General features: G+C 31.9%; 1 protein-coding gene across 3 annotated transcripts; it reads left to right on the forward strand.

Annotated features, from left to right (window-relative positions):
• Positions 1-1,501: 1,501 nt before the first annotated feature.
• On the forward strand, positions 1,502-14,993 carry myoz2a (myozenin 2a). 3 transcript variants are annotated; one of them, XM_051113669.1, is made up of 6 exons: positions 1,502-1,597; positions 3,021-3,107; positions 7,970-8,136; positions 8,217-8,331; positions 12,622-12,805; positions 14,154-14,993. In XM_051113669.1, exons 2-6 carry the CDS (start codon positions 3,026-3,028, stop codon positions 14,398-14,400), a joined length of 795 nt encoding a protein of 264 aa, XP_050969626.1. In that variant the 5' UTR covers positions 1,502-1,597; positions 3,021-3,025; the 3' UTR covers positions 14,401-14,993. The 3 variants fall into 3 exon arrangements, with proteins under 3 accessions (XP_050969626.1, XP_050969625.1, XP_050969627.1); XM_051113668.1 differs by having other exon boundaries at positions 1,584-1,731; XM_051113670.1 differs by lacking the exon at positions 1,502-1,597 and adding an exon at positions 2,791-2,887.
• Positions 14,994-27,524: the final 12,531 nt, after the last annotated feature.

Genomic DNA, 27,524 nt, shown 5'->3' on the forward strand with positions numbered 1-27,524 from the left:
TGAAATTTACTAGCAATTTATGAGTAAAACTTGGGTTTAACTTAATATTACAGTACGTGTATTTACATTGTACTTACAGTGTACTTTCATGGGTAGCATAAACCAGCAAAGGACCAGCTTAAACCAGCATCAAAACATACCTACCAGCATATGCTGTTTTTTTCACCAGGGTAGATGAGTGAATTTTGAGAACAAACTTCGAAGTTGGCATGTTTTTAGTGCAATTAGCATGTTGCTAACATGATTAGCATGTTGCTAACAGGGGTGACATGCTGTTAGCACATTGCTACCATGTTTTCAGCACAATTAGCATGCTGTTATCATGATTACCATGTTGTTGACATGTTGCTAACATGTTTTAGCATGATTAGCAAGATGTTAAGATGATTTGTTGGTAACATGTTTTTAGCAAGATTACATGTTAGCATTTTGCTAGCATGTTCTTAATGATATTAGCATGTTGTTAACATGTTTCTAGCATTATTAACGTGATGTCAGAATGATTTTAGCATGATTAGCATTTTGCAAGCATGTTTTTAAGATGATTAGCATGTTGTTGATATGTTGCTAACATGTTTTTAACATGATTAGCATGATGTTAACATGTTTTAGCAAGATTGACATGTCAGCATTTTGCTTGCATGTTCTTAATGCAATTAACATGTTAACTTTACAACATTACTGACATGATGTTAGAATGATTTTAGCATGATTAGCATGTTGCAAACATGTTGTAGCATGGTTAGCACATTGCTAGCATGTTTTAGTGTGATTAGCGTATTGTTGACATGTTGCTAACATATTTTTAGCATGATTAGCATGTTGTTAACATGTTTCTAACACGATTAACATGTCGGTAATATGTTTCTAACATGATTAACATGTTGTTAACATTTTGCTAGCATGTTCTTAACGCAATTAGCATGTTGTTAGCATGTTTCTAACATTATTACCATGATGTTAGAATGTGTTTAGCATGATTAGCATTTTGCAAGCATGTTTGTTAGCATGGTTAGCATGTTGCTAGGAATGTTTTAACGTGATTTAACATTAATGAAAAAAATCAGCTTGAAACCAACTAAAACCAGCTTATTTAGTACAAAAAAGGAGATAAAACCACCTTAAACCAGCTAAATATCAGCTAAATCCAGCAGGTTTACCAAAAAAAACAAAAACACCTTAAACCAGCTAAAAATTGGCTGAAACCAGCTGATACCAATTAAATGTGTTGTCATTAAAAAGCCAGGCTAAGGTGTTTTATATATGCTACAAATCATATTACACTGTCCACAGTAGAAACTAGGCCATTGATCACATTAACTAAAACTTACTTGACCAAAGTGAAACCTAAGAATGAATGAACTGTACAAACAGTGAAGTCATAACCTGAGCGACACCTGCTCTATCCATTACACTCAAAAGTGTCAACGTATGTCTGTTTGTATGTGATCAGCGCTATTTATAACCGCATGCTAGTGAAAATGGACAGTCTAACAGCTGGCTGTGTCTCTGACACCCCTCCGCTTGGCCAGAGCCCCTCAGTCCTGCTCAGAGAGGAAAGCAGCACAGATCCAGACTGACCTCTCCACACAACCAGGTAAGAGCCCTGCTTCTGCCGATCACACAGCAGGGATGTGTGGGTTGTGTGTCCAGTGTGTCCAAGCTCTGTCAAGCTTTCTGACTGCCATCATCTATATATAATGATGTACAGTAAAGTCTTAAAGCAGTACGGTAAGCTTTCGGATGGGGCTATATTGCATTAGCCTATACTGATTATTGGTCATATAAAATTTGCTGGATTCATATTGACAAAAAAATATATTGTGAGAATGAACTGAAATGCTGAGGATGCTAAATACTGAGAATGCATAACTATTTATGCATTTATTTATTTATTTATTTAATTATTTAATATTATAGTAAAAAAGCATATGTACCAAACTGATTATTTATTTGTTTGTTTGTTTAACATTGTAGTAAAAAAAAAAAAGTATATGCACCAAACAGATTGATTGATTGATTGATTATTTATTTATTTTTTACTTATTTATTTGATATTCCAGTAAAAAAAAAAAAACATACCGTACCAAACATATTTATTTATTTAATATTCTAGTGAAAGAGACGTACAATTTATTATACTTTTAAAATGTTAACTCTATGTAATAATCTAATGTTTTCAGACACTTAACTGCATGTTATTTACAATCAAATGAAAATGTCTTACAGTTTAAATTTATATTAAATGCAATTAGCTGAACTTTAGAGTGAATTTTGACCCACTATGTATCTTTATATATAATTTCATAAATGCTTTTATTGTCAAATGAATAATGATTAAATATAATTAAAGTGCTGAACATATTTAATAGCATACATTTTAAAGTTATTTTAAGCTATTTATAAATTAATTATATATGTGTGTGTGTGTGTGTGTGTGTGTGTATGAGTGATATTTCAGCATTATTTAAACTTTGTGATTTTAATTTCTAATAAATAATATTTTATTTAGATTTTTTTTAATGAATTTTATGTATTATGTATATCTGTATAATATATATATATATATATATGATGATTAAATTTTCAGTTTTTAATAGTTCTAGTAGTTATAAAAACACTGGTGGTTACTCAGCTCTGTTAGACAGACTTCAGTAACGGCGTGTACGAGTGCAGTAATGGATGTGGACACAGATTCCCACCTTCCCCTGTCCGACCACCAGACTGGAGTGGTGTGACATCACACCCTTCGGTAGCGAAGTCTGTCTATATCAGGCATATCGATTCGCAGTCCCCCGCAGAACTACACGGGAGCGCTGCCTTTGCTGGGCCGTCATGTTTAATTGGCCGGGGTTATTTAAAGGGATGTGCTAGTGTCAGCCTTTCAGTAGGTGTAATAAATGTCACGCTGGACTATGAATGTGATTATGTGTTGGTTTGTTGTGTAGTGATTGAAAAGGTGTGAGATTGTATGGGGCAAAATGTAGGAGACTTACATTCCCTAACTTTGTTTTCCACAGACAGCATGTCTCAGCATACTCTGATGTCAACACAGGAGAGGAAAATGCAGGCGGCTGCTATTTGTAGAGAGATCCATGCCACTGACGGTACAAGCAATGATTCATTACCAACCTTTATATATACAGTATCTAAATTATATTGGAGAATGTTTTACCAAAAAAAAAATACTGCTTCACTTTTTTTTACCTCAACATTTTATGTTTACTTAAAAGTTACCTGCTGTTTCATTATAATTAATATACATATATACACCAACATTCAGAAGTTTGGAGTTCGTAAGATAATTCATAATTTTTTCCTGTAATGCAGTGCTGGATTTTCAGCATCATTGCTCGGTGTCTTTTTATGATCAACACTGAAAAAGAAAAAAAATATATATATATTTTAATATATATATATATATATATATACACACACACACATTTTAAAAAACATTTTTATATAAAAATATATATTTTTTATATATATTTTGTTTTTTACATAAATAAATAAAATAAAAAATAAATAATAAAAAAAAACATTTCTTCAAATATTATTATGTATTATTATTGTGTTTCACATGATCCCTCAGAAACATCTTTAAAACTGAATTTATACTTTAATCATTTTTGTTAATTATTTTGTTATTTAATGTTTAAGCAAAACCATAAATACAAATTTATTAAAAAATAAATTAATAAAAAATAATAAATAAAATAAAGATTATGTTAAACCAATAAAATTAAATTAAATTTTAATTTAATTGTAGACATACGGTTTCATATTAAAAATGTGTAAATTGTTTTTATAATACTATATTTAGTTATTATTTAATTTATTAATTTATTTAATTATTTTAGTTTATTATTTATATTTTATTTATATTTTATTATAAATTATTGTTCATTTTATTTGTAGACATGCAGTTTCAAACCAATTTCAAACCAAAACTGAATTTGTAATTATTTTATTTTATTATTTTATTATCTTATATTATATTTTCTTATAATTATTTTTTTATTTGTAAAAAAAATACTTTAATATTAAACTATTTAAATAAAATAATGTTAAACTAAAACCATTATTTTCTTTTATTTTATTTGTAGATGTTTAATGTTAAACCAAAACTGAATTTGCAATTATTTTGTTATTTTGATTTTTTTTTTTTTTTACATTTTATTTGTAAACACAGTTTAATGTTAAACCAATTTTATTTTATTTTATTTTATTTTATTTTATTTTATATAGCAGACATAAGTTTAATGTTAAAAGAGAATTTCTGACATGCCATATTTGTACAGCTATGTACGTTTCACATGATTTCTATAGATCATTTTTTGTTGTTGTCATTTTTTTATTCATAAAATAATTTGTATTAACTTTTTTATGAGTTCCTTATTTTAAAAAAATATACATATGTTTTTTAGATGGTTTTAACCCCAGCTAAATTACTCCATCTTACTTTGAAGTAAATTAAATTAATATAAGCCCTTTCATGTAAACTTACTGTAAACCCAAACATGCTAGGCTGATTTTTGGATATTTAGATATTAACACATGTTAAAACACTGTCAAGATTTGTGTATTTGCATTAGTAGTGATTAGATTAACCTCACCCCGGACAAAAATACTAATCCGTAAAGATGTATTACTACTGAGAGCATCTAATCCTTTTGTAGTTGTCTGTTTGAAAATCTATTTCGGGGAGCGGACAACTGATCGGCCGGCGGCTGACTGCAAGATGATGCTTGACAGCTGTAAGAACATACCAGCAGGATACATTTTCATCCTTTGATACGCCTCTTAGAGCTCCTGAGTGACCCGCATCACGCCCCTCAGTAATAACTCAATTTGGGCCTAAATACAGCTGACATCTAAACTCAATTATTCATGCAATTAGCAAAAACACACTGTACTGACTATGGCTCTTACAACTACTTCATATTTACCTCAAGTTTTTAACATTGTTTACATGCCTGTTTGGTATTTTGAATATGCTTAAAGACAAAGCCAGGACTCTACAGTATGAACATTTTAGTCGCATTGACTATGAAAAAATATTTAGGAGCCGATCAGCATATTTGTGTTTGCGCTGTGGGGAGCTTCAAAGGTTTCTGTGTTTCTGCAACGCTGAGTAATGTATCACAGACATATCTCACGGATCCTTTCATAAAGAAAGTGTAGAAAGAGTGTAAATAAGACATTCATTGTGCAGCGGAGAGAGCTTTGTTGATTATTAAGGAACTTTGTGAGATCACGATGAACTAAGATGAGTGACAGCTTTTAATGATTTTTAAGGGAGTTTGTAAATAAGATATTGATTTAATACAACAGTTAAATAAACAAGAAGTTTATATTAATTGACTTATCTGACATTGTCTGACTATAACACTATTGCCTGATTTTGCTGTATTTCGTCGTCAAAAATAGTCTAAAACAAGTCACAGCTGAGCCGTTTCACATCTCCATTCAAACACAGCGGTGTTTCGTTTATGAATGAACGACCGTTTTTAAACGAATCTAGTGAGTCAATGAATCAGTTTCCCATTCATAAAAACAGTCACCTCCTTTATTCCTGAATGAATCAGCTGTTCGAACGAATCAAATGAATGAATGATTCAGTAATTAAATCAGTGACTTGCCACCACCTACTGGCAGATTTAGTTTCATTTTTAAAGTGTTTTCTCAGTTATTTAAATCATTTAATATTTCTATATTCAAAATGTTATATTTAAAACATTAATCTCAACATGAATGTATGAATTTGATTGCACTCATGCCACCTCTGAGCCTCATTAAACATATTAAAATACACCTCCAAGCCATTTTTATGTTCTTCTGTGCCACAAATTAATTTTGTTAATACTGATTTCATTTGATTGAACTCTTGATTGATTGATTGAATTCTGTTTTAATTAGAAATTTTAAAAAGATTTAAAAATATAATTAATAAAACAATTTAAGATAAAAGATGAGATACTTTTAATAAAGTTAGAAAAATGCCATTACAAAGGTAAAACAAAATTCCCCTGTAAATCACTTTAAGGAGTCAAATATCACCTCGTAAATGGGAAGGCTAATTTTTGAACAGATTTTTTGATTATTGATTAGAAGGCACTCCTAAAATTTTGACTGTGCGCCTACATTTTTTATTAGGAGCACAAGTGCTTCTGAAAAGAAAAGTAGGCGTAGAGCCCTGAAACCGTGTGCTTATTCATCAGTCAGGACCGCTGCTGAGCATTTTCTCCTTAAAACGCCAATGTACAAAAAGAGTCTCAAAAACACAGTCTAAAACTGCCTGTTTCCAACGTCACAATCGTTTAACCATCCCATCAGTGTGCAAGGCTTGTTATCCATTTGTCATAGATTAGCATTCTAGCCAATCAAAGACATACATGCTGATTTATTGAACGCAATAGCCAATCAGAAGTGTTTAAGTTAGACAAAATACACTCAAAGCTCAAAACATCCAGGTTGTGTTCAATGCTGAGTTCTACATGCTCACAAAATTTTCTCATTATGACAAAGCGTAGACGCAGTAATAATAAGAGATTCATTGTGCAGTGTAGACCTTCAATGATTATGATGGAACTTTGTGAGTTGACAATTAACTAAAATAAGTGACAGCTTTTACTGATTATAAAATTATTATAATAACCGTTTTTTCTCACAATTCTGACTTTTTTGCTTAGAATTGGGAGATTGTCTCGCAATTGTGAGTTATCAAGTCAGAATTGTGAGATACAGACTCACAATTGTAAGAAAATAGTCAACCATTTTCCCCCCCTCGGAATTGGACTTTACTTCAGAATTGTGAGACTGTGAGCAAAAAATAAATAAATAAATAAATAAATTGCACGTTTCTTGCAATTCGGACTTTATTTCTCTGAACTGTGCTTATATCCCTCAATTCTGACTTTATAACTTGTAGTTGTGAGTTTATATGATGCAATTCTGAAAAAAAAAAGTCAGAATTGCACATTTATATCACAGTTGTGAGATAAAAAGTCAACTTATTCAGTGGTGAAAATGCGTTTCCATAGTTTACTACTTCATTTAAAGGGATAGTTCACCCAAAAATTAAAATTACCCTATGATTTACTCAAACTCAAGACGTCCTATGTGTGTAAGACTTTTGTCTTTCAGATGAGTACAATCAGAGTTAGATTAAAGTATGTCCTGGCTCTTCCAAGCTTTATAATGGCAGTGAATGGCTGTTGAGATTTTGAAGTCCAATAAAGTGCATCCATCCATCATAAAAAGTGCTCCACACGGCTCCAAGGGGTTAAAAAAGTCCTCCTGAAGTGAATCAAAACATTTGTGTAAGAAAAATATCCACATTTAAAACTTTATAAACCGTAAAACCATAACATATTCTCACCAGCTTAAGCTACGCCTACGGCCTTCGTAATCCGCTGGAATCTCATTAATGTGCGTATAACACTTAGTGGAACCTAAAGATTATGATTTATAATGTTTTATAATGTTTTTTCCTTACATAAACACATCGATTTGCTTCAGAAGGCCTTTATTAACACTCTAGAGCTGTATTGAGCACTTTTTATGATGGATGGATGCACTTTATTGGACTTTAAAATCTCAACACCCATTCACTGCCATTTTAAAGCTTGGAAGAGCCAGGACATTGTCTAATATAACTAATTATATTCATCTGAAAGAAGAAAGTCATGTACACCTAGGATGGCTTTTGGGTGATTAAATCGTTGGAAAATTAGCATTTTTGGGTAACTATCCCTTTAAGGAAGTTTGGAGGTGGAGAGTGATTAGCATATTCATGATTCCACGCATACTAAATGAGATGCAAGTGTAGAGTTACGTTTAAGCTATGTTAAGATGTATCATAAGGTAAACAAATGTCATTTTGATTATCAAACAAAAGTTGTAGGGTACATTTAATGACGTAGCTGTAAAATATAGTGTTAGGCTTACTCTGTATTCTTTTCCACAGAACTAGACATGGATCTTGGGAGGAAAGTTAGCGCACCGAAGGAGATCATGTTGGAGGAACTTTCCTTAGCATCAAACAGGGGCTCCCGTCTCTTTAAGATGCGTCAGAAGCGCTCAGAGAAATACACCTTTGAAAGTATTCAGAATGAAGCCAACACACAGCACAATGTGGGTGGCATTTGTTACACATATGTGTGGTTATATATACAGTTCTCACTGTAGTGATCATTACATTTTTCTTTTCTCAGACTGATGCCATTTCTCCGGGCCCAAGTGTTGAAACAACAAATGTTTTAAGTAATGAACAGTGTCTTGGAGTTGACCAGGTACCAAATACACCCAATCCTGAGAGTATTGCCCCAGGTTAGTCCACAGCTATTTTTTGATACTACTGTATGTTTTTAAAGATCCAAGCATTTTTTGGCTTATGGAATATGCTGTAAACTACATCTTCTACATCTTGAGCGTGTCATTCTTGTGTGAACAGTGGCCGTAGTGCCCCAGCAGGAAGCCTGCTAAGTGTTTCCTGTGTCCTTAAAGTGGTGGCACAGAGCAGCAGCTGTCCACGATAACATCTTCAACAGATCCTATCCTTTTAACTCCCATGGCTTCCTCTAGCCTTGGGGCTCAGTGTGTTCTGCTATTTTAATGACTTCGAAGCTTCATTTGGATGGGGAGTGGAAGATACAAAGACTAGGAGTTAATTTTTTATGATAAATAAACAAGATTAAAATCAGATGAAGTCCTACATTGTGAGAAAAAGAAGTCACTGGTATCACGCTATGCAGTTTATTTATTGATTTATTTATTTTAATGTAATTTAATTTAATTTTATTTTGTTTCATTTGTAGTGTAAAGTTAAAACAAAACTATTAAAAAAATATTAAACCAAAACCATACCACTTTATTTCATTTGTAGACATAGTTTAATGTTAAACCTAAATTGAATTTGCAATTATTTCATTATTTTTTTAAATATTTAATTACATTTTGTTGATGTATTTTAATGTTAAACCAAAACCATTTTAATAATTTCATAAATCATTTTATTTAATAATTGTTTTATTATTGAATTTATTTTATTTCACTCTTTTTATATATATATAAAATATATATATATATATATATACACTACCGTTCAAAAGTTTGGGGTCAGTAAGACTTGTAATAGTCTTTAAAGAAGTCTCTTATGCTCATCAAGGCTGCATTTATTTGATTAAAAATATAGAAAAAAACAGTAATATTGCAAAATGTTTTTACAATATAAAATAATGTTTTTTATTTTAACATACTTTAAAATAGAATTTATTCCTGTGATGAAAAGCTGAATTTTTATCAGCTGTTACTCCAGTCTTAAGTGTCACATGATCCTTCAGAAATCATTCTAATATGCGGATTTATTATTAGAATGATCAATGTTGGATAATATCAACAGTTGTGCTGCCAAATATTTTTTGGAACCTGTGATTTTTTTTTTTTTTTCAGGATTCTTTCATGAATAACAAGTTTAAAAAGTACAGTGTTTTTTCAAAATATAAATATTTTATAACAATGTAAATTATTTATTATTAACTAATAAACTTTTAATTATTAACTTAATACATCCTTGGTGAATAAAAGTATTAATTTCTTAAAAAAGAAAAAAAAAAGAAACAATAAAAATGTACTGACCCCAAACTTTTGAACGGTAGTGTGTGTGTGTATATATATACATATATATATATATATATATATATATATATATATATTAGATATTTGTCAATATAGTTTAATGTTAAAGCAAAACGATAAAAATTTAAATCATTTCAAATTTAAACCATAAAATGTTATTTCATTTTATTTTATTTGTAGTTTCAAGTTTAACCAAAACTGAACTTTAATTACAGAATTTGTAATTAAAATAGTTTAATTTTAAAACAAAACCATAAAATAAACCATAGTTTATTTATTTATTTATTTATATTCATTCTTGATTTGTAGATTTTTAATGTTAAACCAAAACTAAAATTGTAACTATTTTATTATTTTTAATTATGTTTTTATTTTATTTGTTATGAGTTTAATGTTAAACCAAAGTCATAAAATAAAATAATGTTAAACCAAAACCATTATTTTATAAATTTTTTTTGTATTATTTTATTTTATTTTTATTTATATTTTATATTAGATTTTTATTTATAATATTTATTTTTATTTTATTTCTAGACATTGTTTAACCAAAACTGAATTTTTAACATGGCTCATTTATACAGCTAAATGCATTAAATGCACAGGAGAAAAAACTCATATAACATCATCTTCAGACATTTTTTTTAGCCTTCTTATAGCCAATTACTTTTTCTGTGTCACTAGTCAGCAAGCCTAAACTGCCTCCTAATGAGAATTTTTTCATAGCTCATCAGCGTCTTGATGTGTCAGCGCACTGCCCCATGAAAACAGTGTCTAAAAACGAATTCCCCCTGCTGCTATTAAAGTTTCTCTGAGGCCCGTTGAACTGCCCAGACCCATGCGTTCTGTGCTGCTTCCTTGAGGCCGATAAACTCAGGAAGGAGACTGTCCTCAGCATGAGGCTGATATGTGACAGAACACCCACATTACGTAACTCTTGTTTTGGGCTTGCTGGCCCTGCCAGTGAACAGCAGTTTGAGGGATACTCATTTTGAAGGGCAAACCCTGTATTCCTCCACAGCATGTTTTAGGACTTTGTGAAGCCTTTAACTTCTTCTTCTTAGCTTCTAATTTATTTTTCACTTCACTTGCAATGCAAACAAATAAGATCAGTGCTAAGCTGCACTGGTAATTGTGCTGTCTGCCTCACATTATGAAGGCATGTGGTTAAGCCACGTTTATTAAAGGGATAGCTCACACAACAATGAAAATTGCGCATCAACAGTGATATAGTGTGTCTCTAGACCATGCAAAGCAGAGCGTGTGTGTCCTTGACCTATAGGCGTCTCCATGTATTCCCTCTGCTAATGCTCATTTTTCATGTCTGAATATGTGCTTTGTCCTGATCTTAAACTGTTATTTATTTTATTACTCATTTTTAATGCTATTGAAATGACATTAAAGTGTATTTTAGTTTACCATGAATGTTTGTCAGTACATTCAGCAGTACTTTAACCATGACATTACATATAACAGTGTTTTTAAGTCCTATGTAAGTGGGTCAAAAAACATGCAAGTGTCTGAAAACATTGCATTCAGTTCACACTCAAGTATATTCTTTTAAAATATATATTATTTCTGTGATAATTAGTCTTTTTAAAAGCAAGTGTATTTCTTTCTTACTTTTATTTGTTGATGTTTAATGTTAAATCAAAACTGAATTTGTAATTATTTTATTATTTTTTTTTTATTTATTTTATTTTACTTGTAAATAGTTTCATGCTAAACCAAAGTCATAAAATAAAATAATGTTAAATCAAAACCAGTTTTTTTTTGTTTGTTTTTTGTATAGCTAAATGCATTAAATGCAAAGGGGAAAAAACTCAAATAAGCTCATCTTTAGAAACTTCTTAGTGCTATAGCCAATTACTTTTTTTTTCATTTTATTTTTTAATTTATTTTATTTTATTTTGTACCAAAGTCATAAACCAAAATAATGTTAAACCAAAATGTTTATTTTATTTTATTTTATTTTATTATTATTATTATTATTATTTTGTATAGTTATCTGTATAGCTAAATGCATTAAATGCAAAGGAGGAAAAAACTCAAATAAGATCATCTTTAGAATTTTTGTAGCGTTCTTATAGCCAGTTACTTTTTCTTTATTTTATTTTTTATTATTTTATTTTATTTTATACCAAAGTCATAAACCAAAATAATGTTAAACCAAAATTTTTATTTTATTTTATTTTATTATTATTATTTTTTTGTATAGCTATTTGTATAGCTAAATGCATTATATGCAAAGGGGGAAAAACTCAAATAAGATCATCTTTAGAAATTTTTTAGCACACTTATAGCCAATTACTTTTTCTTCATTTTATTTTTAATTTATTTTATTTTATTTTATACCAAAGTCATAAACCAAAATAATGTTAAACCAAATTTTTTTTTTTTTATTTTATTTTATTTTATTTTATTTTATTTTATTTTATTTTATTTTATTTTATTTTATTTTATTTTTTTTTTTTTGTATAGCTAAATGCATTAAACGCAAAGGGGAAAAAACTCAAATAAGCTCATCTTTAGAAATTTTTTAGCACACTTATAGCCAATTACTTTTTCTTCATTTTATTTTTAATTTATTTTATTTTATTTTATACCAAAGTCATAAACCAAAATAATGTTAAACCAAATTTTTTATTTTATTTTATTTTATTTTATTTTATTTTATTTTATTTTATTTTATTTTATTTTATTTTATTTTATTTTATTTTTATTATTTTTTATTTTTTTGTATAGCTAAATACATTAAATGCATAGGAGGAAAAAACTCAAATAAGATCATCTTTCTAATTTAATTAAATCTAATTTTTAGCCTTCCTGTAGCCAATAACTTTTTCTGTTTTACTAGTCAGCATGCCTAAACGGCCTCCTAATGAGAATTTATTTCTTTTTAAAAGCAAGTGTACTTATTTTTCACATGTTTTTGGTTCATGTACTTCGTCATATAATAAAGCTTTTTCTTCATGTGTTCAATAGGTTATGGTGGTCCCCTGAAGGATGTTCCAGCAGAAAAGTTCAACTGTACAGCAATGCCCAGATCCTACCAGTCGCCCTGGGAACAAGCCCTCATCAGTGACCCCTCTCTGGCCGAAACGCTGGTCGCCCGCATGCCTGAACCTGAAACCAGACAGGAGATTCCTCAATACAAGAGCTTCAACAGGTAAGAGAAAAATATAGCTGCTTCTTTAACTAACTGTGTTTGAATCATGCATGCATATTCATGTAAAACATCCCAGTTATTTTAGCATTCATTAATATTTTGAGTTAATCCTTATAATATATTTTTATTTAACCCCATGAACCCCATGATTTACTCACCCTCAGGCCATCCTAGGTGTATGACTTTCTTCTTTCAGACGAATAGAATCGGAAGTGATATTAAGAAATGTCCTGCTTTATAATGGCAGTGAATGGGTGTTGAGATTTTGAAGCAAAATAAAGCACATCCATCTATCATAAAAAGTACTCCACACAGCTCCAGAGGGTTAGTAAAAGCCTTCTGAAGAAAATCAATGCACTTGTGTCAGAAAAAAATATCCACCACACAGTGGAGAGAGCAAAACAAAACACTGTTCATGAATTAGAAGTACAAAACGAGAATTTGTAAAGAAAAATGTTGGAAGATTTTGATATAAGCCAAGAGGAGACTGGTTTTCCTTTGCTGTAAACAAAACGATTTATGTGAGACTAGCATATTCTCCTCGTGAACGTGTGTATGAACAGTTAGCAGAAGCTGTAGATTATGGTTTATAAAGTTTTAAATATAAATATTTTTTACACAATCACATCGATTTGCTTCAGAAGGCCTTTATTAACCCCCCGGAGCCATGTGGAGTACTTTTTATGATGGACTGATGCACTTTTTTGGGCTTCAAAATCTCAACACCCATTAACTGCCATTATAAAAAGCTTGGAAGAGCCAGGACATTTTTTAATAGAACTCTGTATTTGTTTGAAAGAAAAAAAATAATATACGCCTAGGATGGCTTGAGGGTGAGTAAATAATTAGGTAATTTTTGAGTGAGCTATACCTTTAAGTTCTGTAAGTTTCTGTTTTTTATCTAATATTTAGATTTGAAACAGTTTTTAATAGTTTTAGTTAACAATAACACTGCTCAAAATTATGTTTAGATTATTAAACTGGTCAAATCTGTTATATAATGCCCACATTTCATCACCTTCTAATTTCTAATATAAAATAATAATTGGCCTTTTTTCTCTTTGAACATCCTGTTGCATATGCAAATACGCCAAATTACAAATGCAAAATGGTTTATAAATGCAGTTTCATGATGACTTTGAAGTATATTTGCCAAATGTTGTAAACTTGCCTGTGTTGTACATAAGAGCATGTTTTATGAGCAAAAAGAGTTAGTCAGTAAGATACCTTTAACTAAAATGTTGCTGGGTTTGAACTATATGCTAACACTTCTTGATGTAAGATTGCTTTTGTTGTGTTGTCTGACAAAACCATAAGCTCTCATGCACTGTCACTTCTCTAATTGAAGGGTGGCTATTCCATTCGGCGGGTTCGGGAAGGCACCCAAAGTCCCGGTTAAAACTTTCGATGTGAACCCCAGCCACCCCATTCCAAGTCCCGTGGTCGCAGCACCCGCCGTGGTCAAACGGCCCACCTTCAACAGAACGGCCTCGGGCTGGGTGAATGACAGCGCCCCTCTGATAATGCCCAGCATCCACCTTGAGCCCATATCATCCATGTCTTCCACATTTATTCCCGAATCAGATGAACTCTGAGCGTTATCCTTGTTTTTGTGAGCTTGATTGTCACTGAAATATACATCACTGGTCAAATGTTTGGAATAATTAAGATTTTTTTTACTGTTTTTGAAAAAAGTATCTTATGCTTAACAACGCTGCATTTAAATCTAACAAATTTAAATTTAAATACAGTAATATTGTGAAATATTATTACAATTTAAAAGAACTGTTTTCTATTTGAATATATTTTAAAATGTCATTTATTTCTGTGATGCAAAGCTGAATTGTCAGCATCACGATTCAGTCGTCATAATTCTTCAGAAATCATTCTAATATGCTGATTTTCTGCTCAAGCAACATTTATTATAATTATCATTTATTATCAAAGCTGCTTTATATTTTTGTAGAAACCATGATATAATACCATTCAAAAGTTCAAGGTAAGATTTTATTTTATTTTAGATTTTATTTTATTTTATTTATTTTATTCAGTAAGAATGCATTAAAATGATAAAAAGTGACACAAAAAAAATGTATAATGTTACAAAAGATTTCCATTCCAATAAATTACGTTCTTTTAAATTTTTTAAAGAATCATTTTTTGAAGAGTTTCCACAAAAAAAAAAGAACTGGGCAACAATAATTAGGAGGCAAATCAGCATATTCAAATGATTTCGGGTGGATCATGTGACACAGAAGACTGGACTAATGATACTGAAAATAAATTTATTTCTTGATTACAGGAATAAATTACATTTTAAAATATATTAAAATAGAAAACAGTTATTTTAAATGGTAAAAATAATTCACAATATTAATGTTTTTACTGTATTTTTAATCAAATAAATGTAGCCTTGGTAAGCAGAAAAAAAACGTCTTTTAAAAACATCGTAATTACTTCAAACTTTTGAACGATAGTGTAAAACACCTGGAATAAATGTAGACATATACATACACAGTAAATGTAGCACAACGAAAAGACTTAAGGAAATCTACTTAAGCAAGGCTATTATATGGTATACTGAAAGATTTCTGCTCTTTGGACTATTCGAAAAGTCTCCTAATGTTGATCTGTACCATTTCACTAAGCTATTGTAACCCAAAGACTAGAAGAGCTTGCTGTTACGCCCACATAAACCTGTAAATATGTATTTATAAAGGCCTGTGACATCAACATGTATTTAAATTATTGAATAAACATGAAGTTCATTAAAAATACGTTTCTATTTTAACAAGCTTCAATTGTAGCTTTTTGGCATTGACACAACATACTTTCAAATGCACTACAGTAGTAAATTAAAATCTAGCAGTGCATCTTTACTGTATGCTTGTGTCAGTTTTTTTCACTCTCAAGGTTAGAGTCTCCAGGGCCGACAAATTGAATCTGTTTTCCTGACGCAGCTGAGATGAGTGATGAGTCCCTTGCCTTTTGTAAAGCTGCTGTCTCTTGCGTTCTATCAGACAGTCGCTGATGGGCACAGCTCACGTCCATCACCGCTCAACTTCAGCCTGCGTCTGTACTCATCATAAAACAGAATGGAATAAAAGGGGAAATGAGTTGAAAAAGAAACAGCTTTGCCATTTTTTTCATCTCCTACAATGTTCTCTGGGATGCTTGACTCTGATTAATTGATTGTGATTTCTGCGGTCAAATATTTTTGCATAATTGACCCTCGTCCTTGAAACCTAATTCATATGTGCGGCGCTAGTTTTATGATTCTCACATCACCGCTTGGTCTCTATCATCTCACATAATAAAATAATTTAAATTCATATCAACTTTTCGTTTCTATATTGTTTATTTATTTATTAAGTAGCTGTGTAATAAGCTGTATGGTGTATATTCACTCCATCTTAAAGGAATAGTTCACTCAAAAATGAAAATTGGCTGAAAATGTACTCACCTTCAGGCCATCCAAGATGTAGATGAGTTTGTTTTTTCATCAGAATAGATTTGGAGAAATTTAGCATTACATCACTTGCTCACACCAATAGATCATCTGCAGTGAATGGGTGCCGTCAAACAGAGTACAAACAGCTGATAAAAACATCACAATAATCCTCAAGTAATCCACAACACTCCAGTCCATCAATTAACATCTTGTTAAGTGAAACGTTTTGTGTTTGTAAGAAACAAATTCATCATTAAGACTTTTTAACTTCTAATCGTCATTACTGGCCAATTTTTTTTAATGGCTATGGTTTAAAACGGGGTAATTAATAAATAAATAGGTCATGGGAATTTCTTGCCATTACTTATGTAATTAATTAAATAGTGGCATTATTTTTTATGACAATTCTGAATTATTTTAATTGTTATTTTTCAAATTTATTTTTATTTTAACATAACATAAATTAAATTAAACATTTTCACATATTTTTTTAACAATGGAAATTAATTAAAAATGAATTATGATAATAAGAACAATATTTTTATTATTATTATTTTATGGTAATGAGAACTACTAAATCTTTTTGAACAGCAGCATCTGTTGTGCACATTTTTAACCCACAGCACTGCTTTAGCATTTATGTAGACTGTATGCAAAGGTGAACACGTGTGTCATCCATACAGTGCATCATTTATTATCCAGTTAGATGATCTGATTCTGCAGCAACAAACACACAAAGGCAAGCAACTGAACATCAGCATGTTTTTTTCTGACTCAGGCTGAGGCTAATTGGTTGGCTTTTCTCCAGCAGCTTCTGTTTGCCTACACACTCAGTTCACTATAAGGACTAAACTCAATGTTATACTGCAGTCAAGGATTTCGGCTGCTCAGATTTAGGATTTTAATGGAAAAGAATCAATTAAGCATAGATGTGTGCATTACAAAGACAATTCAATTTTATGCAAATTACTCCATACTGTAATGCACTCTTTTCACATTTCCGGGCTTCCCAGAAGCAGAAGTTGTCATAGTTGGGTAAACGTCTAAAGCATTGAATAGGAACTACAACAAACATAATTCTGCATTCTCAATTGCCAGTAGTAGCGAAAGAAAAAAAATCCACAATGCTGTTTCTGTAACACAAAGTATATATGTTATAAACGTACATTATATCTTTTTAAAAATGGGAAAAAACTATACTACACCGACAGAATAAATAAATAAATATTTGATGAAATCTGATGAAAATGTATTCATGATGTAACTAAAACGAGGAAACAGATAACTCAGTTTTTTATTATGCTTTCATGTTTTTATCAAAATCAAAAGAACCCAGTTATTATACTATACACTGCAAAAAAACGTAAGTATCGAAACAAAGCCCAAGTATCGAAAAAAGAAGGACGACAAAGGACGTTTTAAAATTGATTGATTTGATTAAATTAACTTATTACTTAATTTTTTATATTTTTTACAGAGCTCATTTTTTTATTATGTTATCATGTTTTTATTGTTTCATTGTGTTAGTTATCTGTATTTTTTGTAGTTATTTTTTACTGAATCAAAATAACCCAACTGTTATACTATACACTGCAAAAAATGCAAGTATTAAAAACAAAGCCCAAGTATCGAAAATAGAAGGACGACAAAGGACGTTTTAAAATTGATTGATTTAATTATATATAATTAAATAATTTATAATTTATAATTTAATTTATGACTTAATTTTTAATATTTTTTAGAGAGGTCATTGCAATGCATTCTGTGATTTCCTGTGTTCTCTATTATGTTATCATGTTTTTATTGTGTTTTATTGTTTTGGTTAGCTGTATTTTTGTAGTTATTTTTTAACTGAATCAAAATAACCCAACTGTAGTTTGATTCATTGGAATGCACAATAAAAAAAACATGATTTATCTGTTTTTGCAAATGAACTTCTCAAATATACTTTCGTCCATTTCATATGCAGGGCTCAGTAAAAAATATTAAAGGTCCTAAAATTAAGTTTCATTTTTCTTTTATTTATTTTATAAATATTACCTTTACTTTTGATTAAAATATTTATTATTCTGTGTTTTTTAAAGAGTCAGCACAGTTTTCAGAAACATCTCGTCATCGAGTTGCAGCAAACTCTTGCCAAAATAAATGCTAAAACAGGAAATACCCAGTGTCCCATTGGCGGAGAACATGGCTGTATTCCTAAACACTGTCTGTTTGATTGCTGTTGGAAAGCCTTGAATCGAGTTCCTCTATCAGGCTTCTTTGAATTCCTGCACTGGCCCTCCAGGAACTCGCTGTACCCCTGAGTTGCTTTTGAAACTGTTTATCAAGGGTTGGGCCAAACTCTCGTGTAACATATGTTTAAAAAGTTGTGAAAATAAATATATTTCAACGCACCTGTCTGCCCCATGGGTGTGTTTTTTGGCAAACAGCTAGCTGTAATAATCAGTGAACTCAGTACGCTGTAATGAACAGTTGGGCGTTTCCAGTTCCAGTGTTTCTTTGATCGACATCAAGTCAGATCTAAAACTACACAAGTGGACTTCTTTCCTCTAACTTCACTTCTTTGACTTTTCTCCCTTGTTGTGACATACATCTGAGCGAAACGGCTTCTTGAGCAAGAAAAACTATAAGGTGGGACTTGATTTTGTCCATCAGGAATGTGATTGATTAAAGATAACTAGTGCATACGAATGTAAAAAATAAAGATGTGCACTACAGTATTTCATAAAAATAAGAATTGTCCATTTTGACTTCATAGTGACTTCAGAAGCAGTGACGTCTATATAGTTAGTGTGTGATATAAGGAGTACACCAAGCATATCTAGGGCATGAATAACACCTGAGGGAAGAACTACAATAACTATAGCAAATATTTGACCATGTTCAAAATGGATTACTAGTGTACGGCATGCTGTGCAACTGGTATACACTGAATACTTCCTACTACCTACTATGTCAAAAAAACATAATATTTCAAACTGTGGTGCTGTCACATGACCTTGATCCTGCATGACCTGTTTAATTCATGCATCTGTTTAAGTGCTTGTAGTCTCCCTTTCTGATTATAAAATTAAAAATGTTATTTTGCATTTTTAGAATTTTCATAAATTTTTAATTGCATTTTCAGAAATGTTGGTGGATATTGCTTATGCTTCATTTATCACATTGTAAATTAAAGGTTCAGTTGAGGCCAGTGCATTGTGGGATGTAGCACCCACCAAAGTGTACTTTGCTGTATACTACACTTTTTTGCAAATATACTGTAACTGCTAATCTATGCATTCTTTGCACAGAGAAACTCCGCTACAGTATGCGCAGTATGCCTATTACAGTATACACTGCAGAAAAAGTAAGTATGCTGTTCCAAACAAAGCCCAAGTATAAAAAAATAAGGACAAAAAGAAAGAGGGACGTTTTAAAATTGATCGATTTGACTGATTATTTATTTTTTTATTTTTTTACAGAGCACATTGCAATGCATTCTGTGATTGTCTAATTAACAAAATGATAAACGTGTAAAAAAAAATTAAAATAAATAAAAATCTAATTAAATTTTTTTTTATTGCTTAATGTATTTAATATGTATTGTATATTATTTAATAAAATATAAACATTATTATAAATATTTAGCTTTAATTTATTTTTATTTTATTAATGTCTTTAATTTATTACTTAATATTAATTTTTTTTTTAAAGAGCTCAATGCAATGCATTCTGTGATTTTCTACTTCACAAAGGACATGTGTGATGAACCATTACAAATTATATCTCTTCATTTAATTTTTTTAAATGTATTACTTAATATATATAATAATATGTTATTTAATAAAATTTAGGATAAATATTAAATACAGTTGAAGTCAAACATTTACATACACCTCGCAAAATCTGTAAAATGTTAATTATTTTTACCAAAAATAAGAGGGATCATGCAAAATGCATGTTATTTTTTTTTTGTTTAGTACTGACCTGAATAAGATATTTCACAGAAAAGATGTTTACATATAGTCCACAAGAGAAAATAATACGCTTCACATACGCTTGATTCTTAACACTGCGTTGTTATCTGAATGATCCACAGCTGTGTTTTTTTGTTTAGTGATAGTTGTTTATGAGTCCCTTGTTTGTCCTGAACAGTTAAACTGCCTGCTGTTCTTCAGAAAAATCCTTCAGGTCCCACAAATTCTAGATTTTTTTTTTAGCATTTTTGTGTATTTGATCCCTTTCCAACAATGACTGTTTGATTTTGAGATCCATCTTTTCACACTGAGGACAACTGAGGGACTCAAATGCAACTATTACAGAAGGTTTAAACGCTCACTGATGCTCCAGAAGGAAAAAACATGCATTAAGGGGGGTGAAAACTTTTGAGCAGAATAAAGATGTGTACATGTTTCTTATTTTGCATAAATATCCTTTTTTTGGTCATTTGGTTCTGCCCTTCAGAAGCTACAGAAGATACTTACATGTTTCCCAGAAGACAAAATAAGCTAAATTTACCCTGATCTTCAATCTCAAAAAGTTTTCCCCCCCAGCTCGTGAGGCATGGTTTTTCCTTCTGGAGCATCAATGAGCGTTTGAACCTTCTGTAGTAGTTGCATATGAATCCCTCAGTGTGAAAAGATGGATCTCAAAATCATACAGTCATTGTTAGAAAGGGTTCAAATACACAAAAATGCTGAAAAACCAAAGAATTTGTGGGCCTTGGGGGATTTTTTCTCAAGAACAGTGGGCAATTTACCTGTTAACAAACAAGAGACTCATAAACAACTATCACTAAACAAAAAAAACAAAACGCGTACACACACAAATGTGGATTATTCACTTAACAACACAGTATTAAGAAGTTCATGTAAACCTTTGAACAGGGTCATTTTTATAAATTCAACTATTATTCTCTCTTATGGACTATATGTAAACATCTGTTATGTGAAATACTTTATTCAGGTCAGTACTAAATAAAAAATAACATGCATTTTGTATGATCCTTCTTATTTTGGTAAAATAATTAACATTTTGCAGATTCTGCAAGGTGCATGTAAACTTTTGAATTCAAATGTATTTATAAATATTTAACTTTTTTTTATTTTATTTACAACAAGTATTTATTTATTTAAAACAAGTATTACACTTCTCTGTGCTATTCTGCACAGAGGAATAAACATCCTGTTCGATGGTTGATATTTAATTCACATTAACAAACTAGAATCACATGCTGCCAGTTCTGTTGCTGTTTTAAGCGATTAACAGACAATTGACCTCCTGAACTAAAGCTGCTAATAGCTAGCCTGCAGTCTGGACAGTGAATAGTCACATCAGGTGGTCAAATATCATAAGAAAGTAGCATGATCTTTGGACACGACGCCAGTGCATTGTTGATCTAAAATTGGATTGAGGGTAACAAAAAATACCTAAAGGTCAAGAGCAGGTTGTTTAGGACACGGTAGAAAGGTGTAAAGGTCCCTGCTGAGCATTAATGGAAACGACACATGCCGGCGGACCTACGACTCCCGAGTTTAAGTCATCGGAGTCAGCATTGATTTCTGGCACACTGCCATTACATAAACTGACACAATGTGATTATGACTAACATGCAGCAGCCAGTCAGGATTGAATATAATGTAATTAGTGGTGCTTGCTAAAGGAAGCATTACGATAACTATTGCTCATACCTATGATGGAATTAGAGATCTGAATAAACCACTTAACCTAGGTAATACAGTTTGTGGGTAACTCCCAGTGTTGGGCATGTTACTTTAAAAAAGTAATTAGTTACAGTTACTAGTTACTTCTCACAAATAATAACTGAGTTACATCATTATAAAAGTAACTAATTACCAGGGAAAGTAACTATTGTGTTACTTTTTAAAATAATGTTTAAAATAACTTGGATGCCCCCAATATTAAATCTGTTAAATGAATGAAATTTAATTGAAATTAAATAAATGTTTCCAAACTAATATTAAATATCTGATATCCTGTATATATATATATATATATATATATACAGCTTAATGGTAGTCAGTCAAGCATTATAATATGATGTTATGATAATTTAGCATTAAACTTTAGTCATTGGAACTTATGTAATTAGAATAACCATGTATGAATGCATATTTGCCATGTTGACTGAACTTAAGACTGGTGGTGGTGCTAAAGATATTGTTTGTAATTTAGTGTTTCTGTAAAAAAAGGGGGGGGAACAAAAAATAATACTGATAAGATAACAAAACTATTCTATGAGAACGAATTCTAGTACTAAATATAGCTGCAAGCAGCAATTGCGGGGCCAAGCACAAAAGAGGCAGAATGAGGAGCTAAGCATGGCAAGAAGCAGCAGACGGACTACAAAAATGAGTAATTAAGATTATTTTAGGATAAGATCAATTGAAATGGCTGAAAAATCATAAATACCCAATAGTAATAGAATTTAATGGCTTATCACTTTTGACCAATAGGTGGTGCTGTTTTCAAATTGATGTGGTGTGTCCTGTGTGAGGTGACAATGACATATACAAAGTTTGGTGTCATTATGTCAAATCTTTCCAGAGATATAGCCTCAGAGTCAATTTGGCATAATGACACAAATTTGTAGTGGCGCTGTACGAAAACGGTTTTGTCTATTGACACGAAATCCATAACTTTGAGTCAAGACAGTCTGAAGATGATTCGAGTCAAATTTGGTGAAAATCGGACCAACGGTCTAGGAGGAGTTTGAGCAAGTAGGTTTTGTACATTAATCAAAACGGTGGAAAGGAAGTGTGGCCAACTATGGTATAATTGGTATGTATGTTGTCGGCATGACCCAAGGAATATTTTGAGACCAGTTTTATTACAGTAGGCTAATGCAATCACAAGTTATTAGCATTTTGGGAAATTTCATTATTAATGTGTAATAAGTGGTGTATTACTTCTGACCAGTAGGTGGCGCTGTTACCAAATTGATGTGGCGTGGTCAGGGTGTGGTGACAATAGCACATATAAAATTTGGTGTCAATATGTCAAAGTTTTGCAGAGATACAGCCTCAGATGTAGTTTGGCATCTTTCCAGCAAATTCATTGATGCGCTAAACGAAAACGGTTTTGTGTATCGACACGAAATCGATAACTTTTTGCCAGCACAGTCTGAAGATGATCTGAGTCAAATTTGGTGAAGATCAGACTAACGGTCTAGGAGGAGTTCGAAAAAGTAGGTTTTCAACATGAATCAAAATGGCGGACAGGAAGTTTAGCCAATTTTGGCATAATGGGTATCAACGTTCTCGGCTTGACCCAATGAATCTATTGACATCAGTTTCATTACAATAGACTAATGTAAGCATTTTTGTAAATTTCTTTATAACTTTTGACCACAAGGTGGCGCTGCCCCCAAACTTTTTGAGTACTCTCAGGACATGGTGCCAAAAGACACATACCACGTTTCGTAACGATACGTTAATGCGTTCGTAAAATATAGCATTTGTGGACAAAATTCAATATGGCCGACACCCAAATGGCTGACATGGGAAAATTGGATATGGTTGGACTCACCATGATGCGCCGAATCTAAAAAGACCAGTTGTGTGATTTTTGGCCAAAGCATTCAGAAGTTATAAGCAAAAATAGCCATTTTTCGTATCTCCTGACCACTAGGTGGCACTGTGCCGAAACACTTCAGGTAGCCTCAAGTCATGCTTGTTATGACACACAACAAGTTTGGTCTCAATACGCCAAACCGTTGCGGAAATATAGCCTCACAACCATTTTTGTGTGCTTTTCGTAGAATTCTTTCGTGCGTCATTCGAAAACAGTTTGACTAATCAACTTGAATTCCATAACTTTTTGCCAGCATGGTCTGAAGATGATCTGAGCCAATTTTGGTGAAAATCAGACAAACCGTCTAGGACGAGTTTGAAAAAGTAGGTTTTACGAATACAAATTTATAGAAAAAAAACTAAACCTTACGATTTTTGAACTGTGGACTTCATTTGACTCGGCATGAGCCAAGGATTCAGAGAAAAAAATAATTTTCAATCTGTGCCTTAAGGCTCAAAAGTTATTAGCATAAACAAAATGAAAATTTGGACAAGTGGTGGCGCTAGAGAGTTTGAGTTAGAGACTCCAAATTTGCTATGGTTAATGATGAGACTGTCCTCAATGAGTGTGCCAAATTTTACAACTTTCCTGTAAACGGTTCTATGGGCTGCCATAGACTCAAGGGCGGAAGAAGAAGAATAATAAGAAGAACGCCAACGGATACAATAGGTGCCATCGCACCTGCGGTGCTTGGCCCCTAATAACAATATAAAACACACTAAGGATTAATGAGCGGCTGGGTTCATGAATATTAATTACGTTGTCTGCGTTCGCTTGAACTGATTTGCTGAAATCAGAACAGGGACGATAATAGGTGAGCGCCAGCCAATGAGATTGCCGTTCGCGCATTAGTTCCGCCTACTACCGGAGAAACCGGCAGTTCTTAAAAGCTGAAGAATTCCAAAGGAACTCTTCAATTTGACAGGAAAATATAACGAGGAATATTGTTTACATGGTGCACGTCAATGCTGCATTGTATAAGACTCTCTCGCTCTGTATCTTTGTTTTCGTGAGACAAAACGACGGCTCACGTGGCTTTACACTAGAGTTTACGGTTTGTCAAATACAGGTACGCTGATGAACTGAAAAATACAATTAGAAATAATATTATAATAGATATAATAACGCCACATTTTTTGTCAGTAACAGTAACGGCGTTGTAACCGGAAAAACAGTTATTCGTCTGATTACTCGTTACTGAATTTATAACGCCGTTATCTGGTAACCCCACAAGTTTGGGCCCCACAATGCACTGGAAACATACTGCAATCTGTTCAATCAACCCAATCTCAGTACATACAAGATCCAACCTGACCAAGTGTAAATGCATTTTGTGTTTGTTTAGGCTATATTAATATTTTTTTCTTCCTAGTATATAGTACAAAAATAGTGATTGAATCCATTTAGTACAATCTCATTTATGTGGCCACTTTTAAATGATATGAGCGAAACCAAATTAAAAAAAAAAATGCTTTGATCGATCAAAACTAGTGAGAATGTGCAAATAGGCCCATTGAGACTTGGGAGTGGGCTTTTTTGACTTTGGCCGACCATCTAGAAACCACCCAAAATACCCTGGCAACCTCTAAGAACACCTTGTTAACTGTATAACCACACCCACAATGCCCTATCATTGTTGTTGCAGAGGAAGCATTGCTCATATTTTCCTCACAAAGCATTTCTTTGTGCATGTGTGTGAAATACTAAGGAATTTCAATGTTATTCCTATTTCAAGTATTCCTATTTGTCTTATGTATAGAGTTAATGTACAGGATGTAGATGCAGGATAATCTTCATTGTGTTTATGTATAACTGAGATTCTCAGGAGTCCAATTAAATCACGTGTAACCATAAGTTACTAGAGTGTGACAGATACACTTGGGGTTGATGTGGTCGATGTAAATGGAAAGGAATCACAGTAAAGATCTGCATTCATGCAAAAAGCAAATTTTCCATTTATTTCCTCAAAAAAAGGCTTTCTAGTGAGACTGTAGCTGAATATGCTTCAAGCAACATTAAAAACATGGCCTCAGTTTTTGTCAGTGATGTGTCAATGGAAAAAATATTCTCTTATCCTAATTGTCAGAGCCAGTTTGTCTGCTCTAACTGCCAATACCAAGACAGCCGGTGATATCTACAGCAAGTGCTAGAGCTGCCATGACTACAGTAAACATACAAGCAAAATACATCACAGTCAGCTCCTGGTAAACAGTCAGCTTAGAATTTACTAACAGTTGCATCCTAAAACCATGCATCTTATTTACTAACCATCTGGCAGTCTAGTTTATCCAGGTGCTAAATGCACTTGAGGTCAGAATGTTGCGTACACCTTGAGGAATCTGCAAAATGTTAATTATTATACCAAAATAAGAGGGATCTTTTTATTATAGAGTACTGACTAGAGTAAGATGTTTCACATAAAAGACGGATACAAGAAAAAATAGTAGTTACATTTATATATATAAAAAAATAACCCTGTTTACTTGATTCTTGATAATGTGTTGTTATCTGAATGATCCACAGCTGTGTTTTATTGTTTAGTGATATCTGTTCATGAGTCTCTTGTTAGTCCTGTTATATCCTTCAGGTCCCACAAATTCTTTGGTTTTTCATTTTTGTGTATTTGAACCCTTTCCAGCAATGACTGTATGATTTTTAGATTCATCTTTTCACACTGAGGACAACTGAGGGACTCATATGCAAATATTACAGAAGGATCAAACACTCACTGATGCTCCAGAAGGAAAAAGGATGCATTAAGGGGTGTAAACTTTTGAACAGAATGTGTACATTTTTATTATTTTGCCTAAATATCATGTTTGTTTCATTTAGAAGATACTGACATGTTTCCCAAAAGACAAAACAAGTCAAATTTACCCTGATCTTTAAATTCAAAATGTTTTCACACCCCAGCTCTTAACCTTCATATTGAACCTTCTGTAATAGTTGCATATGAGTCCCTCAGTTGTCCTCAGTGTGAAAAGATGGATCTCAAAATCATACAGGCATTGCTGGAATTGGTTCAAATACGCAAAAATGCTGAAAAGAATTTGTGTGACCTGAAGGATTTTTCTGAAAAACAGCAGGCAGTTTAACTGTTCAGGACAAACAAGAGAATCATGAACAACTATCACTAAAAAAAAAAAAAAAAAAAACCAACACAGGATCATTCAGGTAACATTAAGAATAAAGTGTAAACTTTTGAACAGGGTCATTTTCATAAATTCAACTATTATTTTCTCTTGTGGACTATATGTAAAATCTTCTATGTGAAATATCTTATTTTTGTTGATACATTTGTATGATCCCTCTTATTTTTCTAAAATAATAAATTTTGCAGATTCTGCAATGTGTATGTAAACTTTTGACCTCAACAATATGCAAGCTTGTTTCTGTCACAGGATAAAAAAATAAAAAATGTTATTATGACTTTATATCTCAGAGTTTAGACATTTCCCCCCCACAATTCTGTCTCTTTTTCCTGTCCTCTTTTTATGTTTCTTAAAATGTGTTTCCAACACATTTTCACTCCCAACTTGGTCAGGACACCTTGACATCATTTTTAATGACATATACACTACCAGTCAAGTTTTTGAACAGTCAGATTTTTTAATGCTTTTTTAAAGGAGTGTCTTCTGCTCACCGAGCCTGCATGTATTTGATCCAAAGTACAGCAAAAACAGTACATTT

This window comes from Labeo rohita, chromosome 7 (genome assembly GCF_022985175.1).
Source record: "Labeo rohita strain BAU-BD-2019 chromosome 7, IGBB_LRoh.1.0, whole genome shotgun sequence".
Classification (NCBI taxonomy): Eukaryota; Metazoa; Chordata; class Actinopteri; order Cypriniformes; family Cyprinidae; genus Labeo; species Labeo rohita.

Excerpts from the sequence above, each read along its gene's own strand:
- myoz2a (XM_051113668.1), top strand. The coding sequence starts at position 1,701 with ATGATGTACAGTAAAGTCTTAAAGCAGTACG. Across the intron at positions 8,137-8,216 it reads AAGCCAACACACAGCACAAT|ACTGATGCCATTTCTCCGGG; the intron begins GTGGGTGGCATT and ends TTCTTTTCTCAG. Across the intron at positions 8,332-12,621 it reads TCCTGAGAGTATTGCCCCAG|GTTATGGTGGTCCCCTGAAG; the intron begins GTTAGTCCACAG and ends TGTGTTCAATAG.